Source organism: Ursus maritimus, unplaced genomic scaffold (assembly GCF_017311325.1).
Source record: "Ursus maritimus isolate PB19 unplaced genomic scaffold, ASM1731132v1 scaffold_19, whole genome shotgun sequence".
NCBI lineage: Eukaryota > Metazoa > Chordata > Mammalia > Carnivora > Ursidae > Ursus > Ursus maritimus.
Genome location: NW_024424341.1, coordinates 35,277,671 through 35,295,506, shown reverse-complemented (window position 1 = coordinate 35,295,506; position 17,836 = coordinate 35,277,671). Strand labels below are relative to the sequence as shown.

At 45.4% G+C, this 17,836-nt stretch overlaps 1 protein-coding gene across 2 annotated transcripts in view; it reads right to left on the bottom strand.

Annotated features, from left to right (window-relative positions):
- Positions 1 to 17,836, bottom strand: part of CDH13 (cadherin 13) — a 981,274-nt gene that overhangs the window by 543,157 nt on the left and 420,281 nt on the right. For both annotated transcript variants that reach the window (XM_008689753.2, XM_008689752.2), the window contains exon 4: positions 103 to 219. In XM_008689753.2, the coding sequence (XP_008687975.1) occupies positions 103 to 219 (117 nt within the window). The remainder of the gene's footprint in view (positions 1 to 102; positions 220 to 17,836) is intronic.

Genomic DNA, 17,836 nt, shown 5'->3' with positions numbered 1-17,836 from the left:
GGGTGGCCACCAAGACAGTCACAGTCAGCTTGCCTTGTGTATATGCTTTCCTCTTAATAAAAACATGCCTTTGTTATGTCATTTGTCTTTTGTCTGACTTACCTTGCCAACATCTCTTGGGAAAGGTTGTCTCTGATTCTCTGGAATTAAAATGGGAGATACCACAATGGACCTCTTTTGTCTTGGGACCGGAGAAGTTCTTGCAAATTTAAATATATCCTAAAAGAGAAAAAAACAAAATCAATTGACTAAAATCCCCCATGGAAAGGATGTATCAGTCTGCTCTGAGATATGGTTCCTTTGTTGTGAAAGCATACAGCTGTTTGGACATTGTTAATTTTATTCTATCAAACCTCATTAGCGTTAGCAAGTACATCGTTAGAATCATACTAAAGCTGACATTGTGATTCACAATGACTATCATTAAGCTCTTTAATTCCATCTTCTGAATCATTCTATTCACAATGTCAGTCTTGATTTATACATCCTTCAGTACTTGTATATTCCCATTCTTAATCTGCCAAGTGAGGAGATTACTCACCTGGTCACTAACCCACAGAACCCACTGGATATAAAAGTGACTCTCCTCACGGCCAACTGCAAGGTTCTTACACTCACAAATGAATAGGGATGAAGGAGAAATCACGAAGGTCCACACTATGTCAGGCATTATGGAGACTCCTAGTCTATGTTTTTTTGAGGACTATTTGTTATTATTCGTAGGCCGACTGTGGAATGCACTGCCCATGCTGTATAGACGTTCCAAACTTCAATTATGGGAACAACACTGTCAAGATTTCTGTCCTATTTGTAATTTGTCTATTCAGTGACATAAATGTGTGCAAAAGAGGGAACTTTGTGTCATAATTTAAATGAAGTAGCAGTATTGCTTTCCATAAAAAGTAGGAAAACATGAAAATAAACATACTGGAGACCAAATGATTGTATTCGATTTGAGTTGGAAATTCAGGGGAAAAATAAGCTCCTCCTTCTTTTTAAAAAAATTTTTTAAGATTTATTTATTTATTTGAGAGAGGTGGGGGAGGGGCAGAGAGACTCAACCAAACTCCTTGCTGAGTGCGGAGCCCGATGTGGGGCTAGATCTCACCACCCTGAGATCAGGACCTGAGTTGAAAAAAAGAATCTGACCCTCAACTTACTGCACCACCCAGGCACCCCCAAGATCTTCTTTTTAAAAGGGAGATAAGAAAGGGGTAGTGGGGCATTAAAGGGTTGTTAGCACCAAGCTGAGAGTTTCCCCTTGATCTGATCAGAGGACTGAAAGAGAATTGAAAGGGGGATATCATTTTCAGTATATAAAACAATTTCAGTCAATGACACCTACTAATGAAATTATGTTATGTATCATCAAACATAAGCATCTCAAACTTTGGACAACGGATTCCTACCAAAATCACGTGCCACATGATATTTAAATACCATCATTGATCCATGCCCCACAAAAGTATGTGTGTATATGTATGCATGTATGTGTATGTGCGTGTGCATGTGCGTGTGTGTGTATAATTTTAAAGGAAAATCTATATAAGAAAAGTCAAACAGGAAACCAGATCACCTAAGGCTAAGAAAGCTTCTATAATTTTTCTTTAGATTTTGATGGGAGTGTAATCTGATAGTCCTCTTGGTGGAAAGCAATCAGACAATATTTATTTATCAGGAATCTTACAAGTATACATATCCCTTCACTTGGCGATATCACTCCTAGGAATACATTCAAATGCTAAATTCAAAAGAAGAATAAAACTGTATGCAGAAATGTATTCAGCGAGACATTATTTATAAAGGGTAAAAATGGCAGACAACCTACATGTTCAACTGCAAGACAAAGTTGAATTTGGGTCCATCAGCAGGAGACACTCTTAGATAGTTAGCAGTAATGCAGTCATGAAGAGCATGTTATAACCATGACTACCACATTGACCGCTTTCACAATCACCACCACAGACTAATAGTGACAATTTCTCATGTGTGCCCTGGGCAATGTGCTGGGCACATTACACATGTCCACTCTCATATTTGCAATTAACTTCTCAAGTAAATCTTGTCCCCCCTCAACTAATGAGGAATACCAAGTTCAGAGAGGTCATGTGACTTGCTCAATTCACCTAGCTAGCAGATTGAATACATAGGAGAAAATGTGTAGGGAAACACAGCACACCATATTGGGCACCTCCTACCTTATATAAACTATAGTAAGCATAGAAGAATAACATTTAAAATCTCAGTGCATGAGTGTAAATAAAGACTGGTTTCTAGGAAGACCAAATAATTACTATTCAGGTAAAGACAGAGAACTAGAGTGTTGTATGTGTAATGGAGGAAAAATAACAAGGGTTAAAACAACCACAACAAACCCACCCATCCAGCCAACCACCAACAACAAAATAACGCAGCCCAATCAGGCAAAAAGCAGCAGCAGCAGAGAGAGAGAATGGGACAGACAACGATAAGACAAGGAAAAACACAGTGGATTATATTCATAGAACACTGAGGTACATAGCATCTGCGAAGATTCTGTTGGTTTGTGAGGGAATGGCAAAGGGATAGAAAACGTGTAAAATATGTACAACATATGAATCTCATTTACAATAAAGAAATCTTGAGGTTCAGATGAGAGAATGTCTCAGCAAGCACTCTGAAAAGACTTAAGGTTCTATGCAAACAGGAGGGGTTGGTGATTTGGCTCTGTGACACGGCAAAGGTAAGCTTCAGTTCATGACGATGGTATGTGTAAATGTTTCTAAAGTAATGAAAAAGAGTACCGTGTCGTCAGTAACAAGCTCTCCAGTTGTTTGTAGTAAAGGGCTTACTGGTGTTTGCAGGACTGTGGATGGGTGATATATCTGTCCTCATGGGGACCTGGGGGGTCAGGCTCTTGAGTCCCCATTTCTATAGCTGGGGACCTCCCCGCTCACCAGTGAGTCAATCCTGCAATGGCCAGTCCCTGTACCCAGCTCTCACGGCACCCCAGAAGTTTAGCAACCAGCACAGCTGTGTAAGCCCTTGGGTGTGAAGTGCCTAAGAAAAGCAGCCGGCAGCTGGAGTCTCAGAATGGCAAGCAGCACGGGTAAAACGGAGCAGCGTAGAGGGGGGGAAATGGTTGATTTCAGAGATGCCTCCGTGTGCATCAGAGCCCTCCATGGAGGGTACGGTAAGGAATTGGGGGGCTGGGACATCCCGTGTCTCCCAACTTTTTGCCTTTGAGGCAGGACCTCAATAACTATTTGTCCATGGCTATGTTTTCATGTTAGTTGCTCTGCGTTTGTCTTTGTCTGTGATTTATGTGTAAAGCTACAACCACGTGTTTGTTGACACATGTCTACCTCGATACTTGCTTCTGTGTCTAACTTTGATCAGGCCTGCGCGAAATGGTTTGTTTGCGTGCTCTGAAGCCATGTGTTTCTGTGTGACTGGGGCCACGTAGGAGCCACAGCATCTGATGTGACTGACAACCATACACCTTGCGCAGATCAAGACAGGTATGCCGTGCAATCGTGTTTATGCCCGGCTGTGCGTGCTTGTGTCTGTCAATCCGGGATGTGAAGCCTCCGAATGCACCAGGCTGTGGTGGTAACCTAAAGGAAAGAAAACAGAAGCCGAGGGGATGAAAAGAATGTGACCAAACTAAGAGCTGTTTATAGAAGGAGAAGAGAGAGGATGTGGGAGAGAATGGAACATCAGGGTAAAGGAGAGGCTGTGTGAGGATTTCCTGACTTCTGATGTTGCCATTACCAAGATAGTGGGCGAAGAGAAAAAACCAAAGCAAAACAGCAGTTCTGGGCACGGGCGCTGTTGGGCATCCAACAGAGATTTCTGGAGGGCATATAAAGAGTTGTCTTCAGGAGGGAGTGATGAATGAGGGAGAGAGATGTCACAAGCACCCACGTACAAGGGTAGCTCGATGGAAAGGAGAAGCTGACACCAGCCAGATTATGTTGAGAGGGAAATGGGAGGGGCTCAACCATTTGAAGGGTTTCTAAAAGGCCAGTAAAAGCCACGGAAAGGTTAGGTGGCAGAAAGGGGGAAACCAGAAGGATGAAGAGATGAGAATGTCAAGAAGGAAGGGGTTACATGGCCATATCACACAATGCAGACATCCCCTCCAAAAAGCCGAATACCATCAGAAGGCTGTTGGGCTTGACAATGAATAGGTATTGATTTTAGAAAGAGCAGCTTAACAGTGTGTTAGGGTCGGGTGTCAGGGGAATCAATGAGAAGCGAGGGCTTTGGTGCACAAGGAAAGGAGAGACACCGGAAGAAGTTTGTCATGTCAGTTAAAGGGGAGGCCAGCAAGTGTGCTGGGCATGAGGAGGAAAGGGCTCTCGGAAGGAAGCCGCAGCGTGGGGCGAGCGCGGGGGACAACAGATGGGGGTGCGTACCCGCAGGAGTGGGATGGGAGTGGGATGGGAGTGGATCAGCAGCAGTCAGCCCAAGCAGGGAGGATGGAAACTGCTTTCCTTGAGGACAGAGAGAGGTTGAAGGGGAATTTCTCATCTGTAAAGGAGGATAATCTGCCCATGCTCTTGGTTATCAGAATGAAATGAGAAATTGTGCGTGGAAGCATTCTGTGCTCTCCAAAGAACAGCACAAAAGTGAAGGATGGGTCTTATTAATACCAGAACAGGGATGTGAGGAAATGAAGACAAGCCACTCAGTCCCTTTTACGAGTGAGTAATTCAGCTGTTGGTGGCCTAAGGCCAGATCTTAACACAGACACACATAGACTCACAGACGTGTCTAGCTTTCCAGATTCACTAGACACCTGCACACTAACGTCAACATTCTCATCAGACATAAATGCTCATGCACACCACGTGTATACACACACACACACACACACACACACACACACACCACTCATGAATAGATACACATGCAACAGCCACACATGACAAGCCTAAACCCAAGGACACATATGACACACAAAACACACCTTCCTGCTTCAAACTGAGGTGGTTTTCTCAGCCACGCGGGGCACACACACAGGTGTGTGCCTCCCATAGGACCCTCCCTCTGGCCCTGCAGTTGCTGGGTGATGATCTTCAGCATCTTTGGGCCTGGAACAGAAGGAGGCCTGCAGCAGCCTCATCTAATCTTGCTTAAGTCAAAGGGGCAGAACAGTGTCCCCGGGGAGACTCACTCATGCAGGACTTTATTACAGGAGAATTGTCCCCCTTCCAGAACGTCTCTCATCTCCTGCGGGCTCACCGGAACCTTTGCCTTTCTGTTGTAGGGTGTTTGGGTTTACTATCCCATTTGCTTTCTTCTCTGCTTCTCAATCTCAGGAGAAATTGGCAGTGTGTTAGAAGCAAGTTTCACACTCCCTGAGGGTGTCACATCACACAGTAAAAAGAGCATGCTAGAAATAAGGGGGAGACCCCAATAACTGTGGCCAGGGGGGAGGGGGCCGGGGAAGGAGGAAGAAGGAAAGAAATGGAGAATGTGAGAAGGGGAGGAAGACAGGATTCATATTCATTCATTCATTCATTCATTCATTCATTCATTCATTCATTCATTCAAAAACTACCTGTGGAGCTCTTCCTCTCCCCCAAGACTAATTCTAAGCATCTGGGAAAGTACAGTGCACAAGGGACAAACCTCTGCTCCCATGGAGCTCACATTCTAGAATGGGGAGAGAGACATGAGCAGAACAGTGGCCTGGAGCACAACCAAGCAGGGGGGCTGAAGGTGTGCAGGGTGGATGGCCGCTGAGATTTTAGCCACGGAGGCCACAGGAAGGGCCTCCTGGGAAGGTGGCAACGAAGGATGAAGGCAGAGGGAGCCATGTGCACATGGGGAGGAGGGACCGCCAGGCAGCAGGAGGGAGGAGCCCGCTTGGCCAGAGCACTGGGAGGAGCGTGGGGAGGAGACCACTCAGGGAGTTGGGAAAGGGAATTTAGATGCTGTCCAGCCTGCAGTGTAGCCCACAGAGAGGACTCTGGCTTTTAATTTGCGTGAGATGTGAGTCTTAGGGGGGTGGGGGTTTAAGCTGAGACGTGACAGGAGCCTACTTACAATTAAAAAGACTCACATGCTGGCTGCTGTGTGGAGAACAGACTTAAAGAGGGAACGTGAGGATGCTCCTTTTTCCCATTTCTTCCTTTCCCCAACCCTGCTTTCACAGGGCACAAAGATTCCTCCGAAAATGCAAGCATGAGTGTTCGATTTGGAGAAAGGCGGAGTTGGAGTCCCTCTGCCCTCTTACTTCCCACAGCATTTGAAAGTGTTTTCAAGGTGGAATTTACGTACCATCAGATTCACCAGTTTTTAAGTGTGCAATGCAGTGATTACCAGGAAATTTACAGAGCTGAGCGATCATCACCACAGTCCAATTTCAGAACATTTCCATCATCCTGAAGGAGACTGCTGCCCCCATGCAGCCGCTCCCCTATTCCAAGCCTGGGCCACAGGCTACCACGGATCTACTTTCTGTCTCTGCACATCGGCCTTTTCCTGGAATTCAGAAAAGGGAATCACAATACGCTTCCGCAGTGTTTTCATGGACTTGCCGCCACACTGTGAGGATTGTGAAGGAGAAAGGGATGGAGTCAACACCCAGTGACGGCCCAGGCCCCCGGCCTCCAGTGGGACCATGTGCAGCGGGTCCCCGCTGGTCCCATGATGGCTGAGATTCCTGCTGCTCTCACTCCGCCATAGGTGAGGATGCCAAGACCCCTTCCCAATGAGCCTCCTCCACACAGGTGTTCTGTGACAAGGTTTGTTCCCATAGAAGCCACCTAGGACACCCATCAAGGCAAGGTGCCCAGAGTAGACACTGCAAGGGCAAGGTGCTCCAGAAGTGAAGATCAGAAAGTCTTTGGCCCAGACGGCACTCCATTGGTGGGACCAGGCTCCAGGCTTTGGTTCTCACCGTCCCCTCCCACCACCACCAGCTGAGGCCACCCCAAGAAAGCAGTGAGGTTTCAGGGGAACAACCCTGACCCTTCACACCGAACCCAAGGCCAAAAAGTAGCATGGGCCTCTCGTGCCACCTGTCAGAGGATCTCCATTAGCCAATACTCACACGGGCCAGAAGAGACCACAGAACTCAGGTCTACCTTCCCCTCCCTCCTAGTTCCTGTTTTTGTATCAGGTAATAACTGAGAAAGAAAAATAGCACCAACTTAGTGAAGAAGCCACAAGTGTCTATGTTTGTTCTATCCCTACTGTTGTAAGTTCTGGGCAAAGTTGTGTGCTAAGAGGAGATATTTCCACAAGGCAGAGCACTGCAGAAGCTGGGAGCATCCTGTCCGACGAGGCAGGGAGTTAAGGGAGGGCAGTGCCATGTGAGACTCAACGGTCAACCTGGCCCTGTTGTGGACGGTGTTGTAGATCAAGTTGGGAAGGTCAGATGTACTCCCGGGCAGTGGGGAGCCTTTACTGGTTTCATGCAAAGGTGTGATGCTTTTAGGTTCAAATTCCACATCTGGTTAAAGGATCCTGAAGATTATTCCTTTGGAGAGGTTGAAGCTTGCATTCCAAACCCAAGTCTCAAGGTCACATAGCCTATTCCTTCCCCATCTTTCTAATCCAAAGATTTCCTTGGTATCCTTGCCCTGGACTCACCAAGCCTGCTGTAGCAAATGCTGCCATTTATGGAGTAGGGATGCACCGGGCACCATGCTAGGGACACCGTACCAGTACCCCATTTAACCCATCCAACAACTCACAGGTAGAACCACCGTGCCCATTGGCCTGGCTCAAAGATGTAAGAGACTGGGGCACCTGGGTGGCACAGTTGTTAAGCGTCTGCCTTCGGCTCAGGGCGTGATCCTGGCGTTCTGGGATCGAGCCCCACATCAGGATCCTCCGCTGGGAGCCTGCTTCTTCCTCTCCCACTCCCCCTGCTTGTGTTCCCTCTCTCGCTGGCTGTCTCTATCTCTGTCGAATAAATAAATAAAATCTTAAAAAAAAAAAAAAGATGTAAGAGACTTACCCAAAGTCACTTAGCTCTTGAGTGAGTCTTGGGAACCTTGGCATCTGTGACTCCGGGGCCCCTGGCTCTAAGCGTGAATATGCTTGTCTCCACAGCTGGTGAGCACTTTTACAAGGAGGCCTGGTCCGCACAGTGTTCCTTAGCCCTCTTTACTCGAGTGTACTTGGAGCACCACAGCTCTCCACGTGCAGAGGATAGACAGCAAATCTCAATCAGCCTCTGGCTAAAAGGATCAGCTACCTATACTGCAGGGGGACAGCTTAATTGTCTGCAAATTTCTGCAAATGAATGGAACTACAGAAATCAATCTCCAGTTTATTCCATTCTTGCAGCTGATCTCATTGTGCTGAAAGCTGCCAGGAGGAGGGTTCTGTGCTCCTCTGTTCACATTTTGTATGCAATCAAATGCACAGTTCAGCCAGCTTTGCTGTACCTGGGGCGAGACTAAAATTTATTTTATTAACTCCTGCGGCTGAAGTTTGCCTGCTTAAGGAAGAGACAATCAACAAACATCAAACTTTCCGCAGCAAATTTAGGAGGCTTGAGAGCCAAGATACTGATGAGAGCTTGCTTCATTTACTATTTCCCCAAAATTCTGGAGGCCAAATATCAGCTGAGCTGTCATCTGCTGTAGACTCACTGCACAGAGTTACAATGACAATGAAATGGGGTGATGTGGAAATTGCCCATTAGTCCTGCAGAGCTCACCTCATGGTATGGCAGCGGGTGTGATAGAGCTCACTTGAAAAGTAGGGTCGAAGGGGAAGATGGTGGGTGGTGAATTCACAGGGTGGAGGGAAGCCACTCTGCTCTTGAAGTTATGCCATGCACGCTTCTCAAGGGCTGCTGGTGGGCAAATGGGAGAAATGGGCACAAGCCCCTGTTTCTCAGAGTCCTCATGGCCACCTGCTTTCCTAGAAGTGACTGCTAGTGATACCAGAAATCATTTCTCCAATGATGAAAGTCATCTATCAGAGACTTTGGGGATGGCCAACCTAAGAACAAGAAACCCTGCGATGGAAGGACCAATATCAGAGCCTCTGAATGATTAGCACCAAGGAAGTAATACATTGCCAAATGTAATGAAAATGACAATCATTTCTGTCATTACGGGTGTTTAGGGTGGAAAAGAAATGGCTTTGTCCAAAGAAGTCAATGGAGAAAAGAAGGATTCCTCAGAGGAATTTGCAATTTGAATGGTGACTCCAGAATTCTCTGTGTAGCAGCCAGGAAGATCTTTAAAAACATCCCCCTTCCCCTTGCCAATTCCACATTTGCTTCTCCTTGTCAAAGGATGGAGCCTCCAATGCTACCAAGGCCCAGGAGGGCCAGCAGGTTTTGTTCTGGATGACATCTCTGACCTCGGGTGTCCTCATGTCATTGTGGCTCTGCTTCTGCTACACAAGCCCTACCAGGATCCGCAGGTTGTAAACGCTTACCTGAGGGCTTTTCACCTAGCAATGCCCCTCCTCAGCCCTCCCCTCTGGTGCCTTGGTGACCCCCCATCCCCACCCCATCCTTCCACTCTCAGCTGAAGCACCACGTCACCAGGCTCTTTGCTATGGGGATTGCCTGCGGCTTGCCCTCTCTATCCAGAGTCTGTGTCTCAGCTTCTGACTACCCATTCACTCTGTGCCATCAGCCTATCAGTGTCTGTCTGCCCCAGGAGGGCAGGCACCATGTCTCCCTGGTTTGCTAGTGTGTCCCCTGGTACCTAGCACAAAGCCAGGCACATAGCAGGTATCCAAAAGGTATTTCTAAAATAGTATTAAATTCACAAATTATTAAATAAATATAGGGTTATGGTAAGAATTAGGGTCATCTAGGTAATGGGCTCAGCACAGCGTCTGGTTTAGAGTACTTGCTCCACAGTCGTGTCTAATAAGTAAATGAGCAGGATGCCCAGGACTCCCTTTTAATTTCCTCTTCACTGTGGAAATCTGCTCTCTAACAACAATATTACTGCCACCCTCGGGTTGGACTTTTTCATCCTAGAGTGCTCAGTGCTTGGTGAAGTGACTGAATCTATAGACGTTTTTCAGAAGATCCACCCCTTGGACCACTCAGCAGAAGATTGTTGCTTTCTGGAAGAAATGGCAATGAGGCTGAGATCGGAAGTCCACGTGGAGTTCAGCGAGGTGGAGGGACGAGGAGGAGGAAGAGCTCCAGGCCTGGGAAACGGCATGTGAGAAGACACAGAAGCAGGAGATGGCCAAAGACCAGAAGGGCTAGAGCAGAGGGGGTAGGGCTCAGAGGATCCCTAGAAGTGGCTGGAAAGAGAGAGCAGCCAGACCTGGTCCACAGGATTTTTCTGAACCCCGAGGACCTAGAGAAGCCACTGAATGGTTTTCAGCAAAAGTCTGGGATCTGACCTTGCCTTTGACTCTGCCTTGTCAGAGCTGAGGAGCCATCCCTGGAGAACACATTTTCTTAAATGGGTCTTCTTTCCTGCTATTTGTTACCCTAAACCATCCCTATACTTGAAAAGTTGAACTTAAAAATAAGACACAAGTAAAACAACAACACCCCCCCCCACCCACACATTCTACCACTTGCTCTGAAATGTCAACTTCCCCACATTTGAACTGCTAGCTAAAAAATAAAATAAAAGCATATGCTTTGGATGAAAATTTGCCAAACCACACTTCCAAAATGCAACTGCGTCCAAAATATTTCATGAATCTAGCAGGAGCAATAACAACACAAATCAGGCCTTGCTAGTTTCATTGGAGGTGAAAAATGTTTTAAACATATTTAGATTCGTCAGTCAGAGGTCCATTCAACCACATGTGATGGTGATGGGGATATAATGGATACAGTTTCCCTCTGTCTGCTCTGGCATTGATAAAATATTCATGTTAAAGAGCTATTCTGAACACCTGGAGGCATCTTGCAGCATTTTACAGATGGACCTGTTTTTCTAATACACATATGTACTCCTGTCTCAACAGCTGTATTAACTTGAGTATGTATTCTAGATGTGTGAGCACGTACCCCAGATCCCACACTTTCTGGTCTGCATGAGCTCTTAAATTTGTGAGTGGCCTTTAAAGAAAACCCCCATTAGAAAATCCACATGTGGGTGTGCCTGGGTGGCACAGCGGTTAAGCGTCTGCCTTCGGCTCAGGGCGTGATCCCTGCGATCTGGGATCGAGCCCCACATCAGGCTCTTCCACTATGAGCCTGCTTCTTCCTCTCCTACTCCCCCTGCTTGTGTTCCCTCTCTCGCTGGATGTCTCTATCTCTGTCAAATAAGTAGATTAAAATCTTAAAAAAAAAGAAAAAAAGAAAAAAGAAAATCCACATGTGGAAAAAGAATTCTTTTCAATTCAGTGGGTGTTTATTGGGTGATGGCTAGGTGCTTTCCCTCAAGGAAGTCCATCATAAATGGTACAGGACTATCATGCTGGCACCTCAAATCCAGCATGTCCTAAACCAAATGGAGAATCCTGCCCCACCCACTCCTGCCACAACCCACAAGGGTGCAGGCCTCCCTCTCACAGAGGTGAAGAACTACACCCATATGGCCCATGGACAGTTAACTTCATTTCTTCCATATTGCACTCCCAAGTGGTTACCTCCTCTGGAGGTGTTTCCTGAATCCACCCGCCCTTCTCTAGTACCACGTTCCCTGCCACGATCATCACATTACCTCTGATCTCCTGTGGATTCTTCATGTCTTATCATTTCCTCTTATATATGAGCACACTGGATGCTAGAATCATAACAACCAGGACCTCAACACCCTTATTCCAGACTCCCCAGAAGCAGATGCTGAGATAAAGATTTGAGAGCAAGTAGTAGTTTAATATACTTTCTAAAGTTTCTAAAATGAACCTATTCTGCTTGGAATCAGGACAAAAAATGAATTCATTTACTCACAACCCTGTATCGTACAGACAGAATAGCATTTCAGTGTCCTTCCTTCCAGGTTTTAATATACTTTCTGCTTAAGTTGAAATTGAAGGGTCTGAACAATTTTGTACCTTGCTTTTTGAACCTAATGATAAAAGCCAAGCTTCTCTCCCTCCTGTGTCACAGATACTGTAAACATAATTTCAGTAGCTGTATGATACATCATGTGGTTGTATCAGCATGCATTTAGCCATTCCCTTGTTCTTATGCTCGTCAAGTTTAGGTATTTCCACTTCTTTATTATAAACAAAATACAAATAAAATATCAGTGTATGTGCAGTTTCCTTTGCTTACTTGTTTGCTTTTCTCTAATAAGGATTTTTTGGAAGGGACTAGCACAAGGGAGTTGCTAGGTCAAGGGTCATGAACATTTTAAGGGACCTGTGACATATTCCCAAACCAGCATAGCAGTGAAAACAGATCTCACGTTGCCATGGCAGGGCATCCCCCAGTGGTTCCACACCTCTCTCTGGAGCCTGTAGTTCCAGCCATGTTGCTTTCGCCCAAACATGCCATGCCCTATCACGACTCTATGCCTTCCTTTGTGCTGTTCCTCTGACTAGGATATTCTTCCCCTCTCGCTTACTTCTAGTCCTCTCTACCTTTCCGATAACACACAGACACACACACACACAAACACACACACGCAATAGGTGTCTATTATACATTGCATGTTTCATTCTCCTACTCAAGTTAGATGGAGGCTTCTGGATAGTTCCTATTAACTTTGGGTTTCTTTGGCCAGTTCCCATTAGTATGCAAATGCAGGCCTCATTCTCTACACCTTAATAAAGATGATCTGTTTAACAAATATTTATCTATTTAATAAATGCTATCTGATATCAAATGGCAAGCTGATGATAGCTCTTTTCTTTTTCCATAGGATTTTTGACTTTTCCATGCCTTAAAGTGACCTCTGAGAAGAGAAGAACCTTGCATCTCACTTCACACCTGATGCATTTAATCATCAGGTTGGAAGGGATGCCTGTCCTTCTCCCCCTGCAGCTGAATCGCCTCATTAACTGGCAGAAGACAGGCCTGGCCATCCCTGCAGGCACGGCCACCCTACAATGAGGCTTGACCTCACGTGTGCTTGGCTCCAGGAGACACTGCATGCTGACAGATATCACTGAGTTATTGCAGGGTGGAATGGGAGAAAAAACAGGGTAGGACTTAATCAAATAAAAGCAGACGCTTCTTTCCTGTGTCATCCCAAGTAAAACCCAGCTCCTTAGGCCAAATCTTATGGTGATTCAGGGAAAGGAGGGCCCCAAATTGAGCTTCCCAAAACTGGGGGTGAAACCAATCCTTTCCTTTGGAATGGCGCGTTCCTGTCTCAGAATCTGTAACAGAGGGACCACATTTAAAGCAGGATCCTGGCGTGTGAGGAAAGGAAGTACTCATTACCAGCACTCAGTCTCTGCATTGGTCTGTTTTTGAGCTCCTTGCTCCTCCCGTTTTTATGCACTTGCTTTGTTTTTGGTTGTTAACTTCTTGTTGTTAATGGCTGCAAGCTCTAAAATTAGAATGCTGTTTCCCATGCTGGCCGCCAAAGCCAATTGCCTCCTTGGTCCGACCAATTTTTAAATATCCTTCGTGATTGAAATTCAAGATTATTTTGCTCAGGGAGTTGTTCTCAATATTTAACGTAAATTCTCCTCCTTCTCCCCTCTGTAAATTTCTTCGCTTTCCCTGACACCTCCCCCAAACTTCCAGCACTATTCCTCTTCCTCTTTTGTTAAAGACATTTTAATTAAGACACCAGGGTTACATTAACCTACTTAAGCAGTAATCTCCCTTTTATGTAGCTCTCTTCAGTGAAGTCCCCAGTCAGCAAAGCGTCTTTCATCAGCCTGCCCCGTGTCTCTTTCTCCCTTTGTTCCGTGGTTTTTCGCTGGATTACTGATCCTCACATTTTAATTCAGCCCCCACTGCTGTTCCACACGATGCACTTTACATTAATAAATGCATCTTCACAATGATGCACGCGATGCCGCGTGTCTCCCCACTTCATTGATTATTGCGGCCTTTGAAGGTTCAAAGGTGCGTCAGATCTACCAGGGAAAAGGGGAGAAGAAGACCACGTTTGATATTCTCCAACATCTGAGGTTTCCCTGGGCCCCGAGGTTTTGATGTCAGGATGGTAAAACAACAACGGCTTGAAGAGACGAGAGCGTGGTATAAATATTCAGTTGCCATGTGATGCCCATTCTTCCTTAAAAGACCACAGGATCGGGCTCCTTTTTCAAAGTCACGATTGACAACTACAGAAACTATTTGATAATGGAGCTCAAAAAATCTATTATGGGACCAAGAGAAATATGTCGGCATCCCAGCTACTCTGTGAACCTGCCCCACAGGAAGGGAGCGCTTCTGTTTGTTTTCAAATACTTCACATTAAATTCTTCGGGCGTTTTAAAAAGAGGAAAGTATCTTTGAAAATCAGCTAATTCTAAATGACGAGAGAGAACATTGTTTGAGTGCTTACCCTGGGTTTGACACTAAGACTTACAAACGCTTTTCTCCATTAATACTCATACAATCTCTGTGATGTCAGCACCACTTCGCTCCCATGCTACAGATGAGAACACTGCGGCCCGGAAAAGTTAAACAGCTTGCTCAAGGACATATTGCTGGCAAGTGAGGAGCTTGGGCTGTCACCCACTCTACCTCTTGCCTCCGGCATGTGTTATCTTGACACGTTACAATTTTAAAATTGTAAAATTTGTAAAATTTAAAATTGTAAAATTTAAAATATAAAATAATTTTATTCAGGATCTTTTCCAGTTAAACTTATATGTATCACACCTATCCTTTATCTGATCCATGAGCTCCATTTTCAAAATACGTTCAGACTTTGTTTCTCAGTCCCTGACCCTCCCCCAACTGCCACCACCCTGGTCCTGGCCAACATCTTCTTTGATCTGGATTATAGTAAAAGCCTTTTAACTGGTCCCCTAGCTTCTGCCATTGCCTTGACAGGCCCCATTCCTCCTTCCCAGCAGCCAGAGTGGTCCTGTTAAAACATGAACTGGAAGACGTTACTCTTCTGCTTCATAGCTTCCAGCACGGCCTCCTAGCACTGGAGCACTTGGAGTAAAACCAAAGTCTTTGTACTGGCCTAGAGTGTTCTATGTAATTTGCCCCGTCTCCTGTTACCTCAAGTCCTCCTGACTTACTCTGGCCCAGTCCAGTTGGACTGGCATCCTAGAACATCCAGGTATGTTCTACCTCAGAGCCTTTGCACCTCCTGCTCTCCCAGCCTGGAATGCTCTTCCCTGTAGATACTTACAGAGTTGTTGTATTAGTTTCCTATTGCCGCTGTAACAAATTATAATCGACGGTAGCTTAAAACAACACAAAGTCATCTTACCCCTTTGGGGCCAGATGTCCAAACAGGTCTCCCTGGACTGAAATCAAAGTGTTGTCAGGGCTTTGTTTTTTCCTGAGGCTCTAGAGAAGAATCTTTCCTCACCTTTCCCACTTGCTAGAGGCTGCTGCCTACATTTCTTGGCTCCTGGCCCCTTCCCCATCTGCAACCCAACAGCGCGGCATCTTCAAATCTCTCTCTGGCTCTCTTGTGATTGGATTAGGCCCAGTGGGTCATCCAGGAGCATCTCCCAATCTCAATATCCTCAATTTAATCATATCTGCAAAATGTCTATTGGCCTGGAAGGTAAGCTGCACAGGTCCCAGGTGTGGGGCTGTGGCTGTCTTGGGGCTGCTATTCTGCCTGCCACGATGCTGCTTGCACTCCGTTCACATCTTTCCTTGAGTGTCACCTTCTCCACAACGCCAGGCTGGCCACTCTTACCTGTATTTCTCTCTCTCACTAACACATCATGCTCCCTTCCATGCTTCATTTTTCTCTTCTTTGCAAGACGACAATCTAACATACTTACACTGATTTATTTCATTTATTATCTGTCTCCTCCACTAGAATGTAAGGCCCATCAGTGCAGGATTTTGGGGGTCAGTTTTACATAGTTGTATCCCCTGCACCTAGACTAGTGCCTGGCATATAATAGGTACTCAATACATATTTGCAAAATAATTTACATCCCTTCCCATAAGCTGACATATAAAGGATCTTAATCGTATTGTAAGGTGAAAAATGAGAAAGAATTCAGTCAGCCTGATTCACTGCGTACCTATTATGTGACTTCCACTGTTACATGATGTCTGTAATACAAAAATTCATGAAGAGGTGTCAGGCTGCCGTTTACAGTGGTGAAGGATGCGCACTGCACAAAGGCCCTTGGAGGAGGTAGGTGAGGGCTAAAATTTCCCCTTCAGTTATGCAGCTATGTGCCCACAGGGGCCGTGACCCTCGAGGGGATGGCTGTTTCTAATTCACTTGGAGGACCTGTCACTCTCTCCTGCGCTGGTGTTACCCACCTGAGAAGGGCCTCAGTTTTTATTCCAGCGGGGCATTAAAGCTTGTTGAACACAGCAGGGGAAGAGCCCAGAGGAGGTGGGCCTGGGAAATTGTGAAGAAAACCATAGGGCCATGGGTTTCAACCTCAGACCCTGAGTGGGGCTCAGCATCTGCCTGTTGTAGCAGGGCTCCTTGGCCTGGAAGCTGGGGGATCTTGGTTTTTATTTTACCTCTGCCACTGAGGCTGCAGGGCATGAGGGAGTTTATTACCCTTCTGGGGAGCACCGGTTTCTACACCTCTGCAGTGAGTGGAGTGATCCTGCCCGCACAGAACTCTTATGAGGGATGTAAGATTGCTTTGCCAATTCCAAATTCTGTTCCCAAACTGGCTCATCATTTACTTATAAGGCATGATGCTTAGGGTTGTTGTGGGTATAAAAAGTGTGTGTGTGTATACATGTACATGTATATGTATGTAGGTACATATTGTATATGTATATATTGTGCTTCACAAGTGTTGGATACTGCTTTTCTTTTAGGGTACATTCTGTAATGCTATCTCTCCTCCACCTGAAAGATAGTTGATATTGGCCTCAAAAAAGCAACTATGTTTCAATTAATCTGTGCAGGCCCATATTTATTTTACCTCTTTTCCCAGTGCTCACATCTTATCTGTTTCAATGCTCTCTTGATTCACCCCTCAAAATGTTTCTTTTTTTTCTTTTTTTAAAGATTTTATTTATTTGACAGAGATAGAGACAGCCAGCGAGAGAGAGAACACAAGCAGGGGGAGTGGGAGAGGAAGAAGCAGGCTCATAGCAGAGGAGCCTGATGTGGGGCTCGATCCCATAACGCTGGGATCACGCCCTGAGCCGAAGGCAGATGTTCAGCCGCTGTGCCACCCAGACGCCCCCCTCAAAATGTTTCTTATCACAATCAAAATGTTTCAAACCAGTAAGAAAAAGAAATCTTAAGAGCAGCCAGGGGGGAGAAAAAGACACATTACAGAGAAAAAAAAAAAAAAAAAAAAGGGGAAAAAAAAAAAAACATAAAAAAAAAAAAAAAAAAAAAAAGATAAGGATGACAGCAGATGTGTTGTGAGAAACAATGCAAGTCAGAAGACCATGGAGCAAATCTTTAAAATACTCAAAGAAAAAAAATCAATTCTGAATTCTAAACTCACGGAAAATCTCTCTCAAAGTTGAAGGTAAAATAAAGACTTTTTCAGATATTTCAAAGGTGAAAGAATTCACCACCAGCAGAACAGCACCGTAAGAAGCATTAAATAGTCCTTCAGCTGTAAGGAAGGTGATACCAGCTGGAAATATGGGTCTACAGAAAGGAATGAAGAGCACAAGAAATGGTGGGTCTGTAGGAACGATGACTTTTCCCCCTAATTTTTAAAAATATGCTTTGGAAAGGTAACTGATTGTGTAAAGCAGAAATAATAACAATGTATTGTGAGGTTTATTTCCAACATACGATTAAAGTAAAATGCGTAACAGCAATACCACAAAGGTTCTCCACCAAGGGAAAAATGGAAGCACTCTGTTGTAAGATTCTTATACTGTATGTGAAGTGCTGTG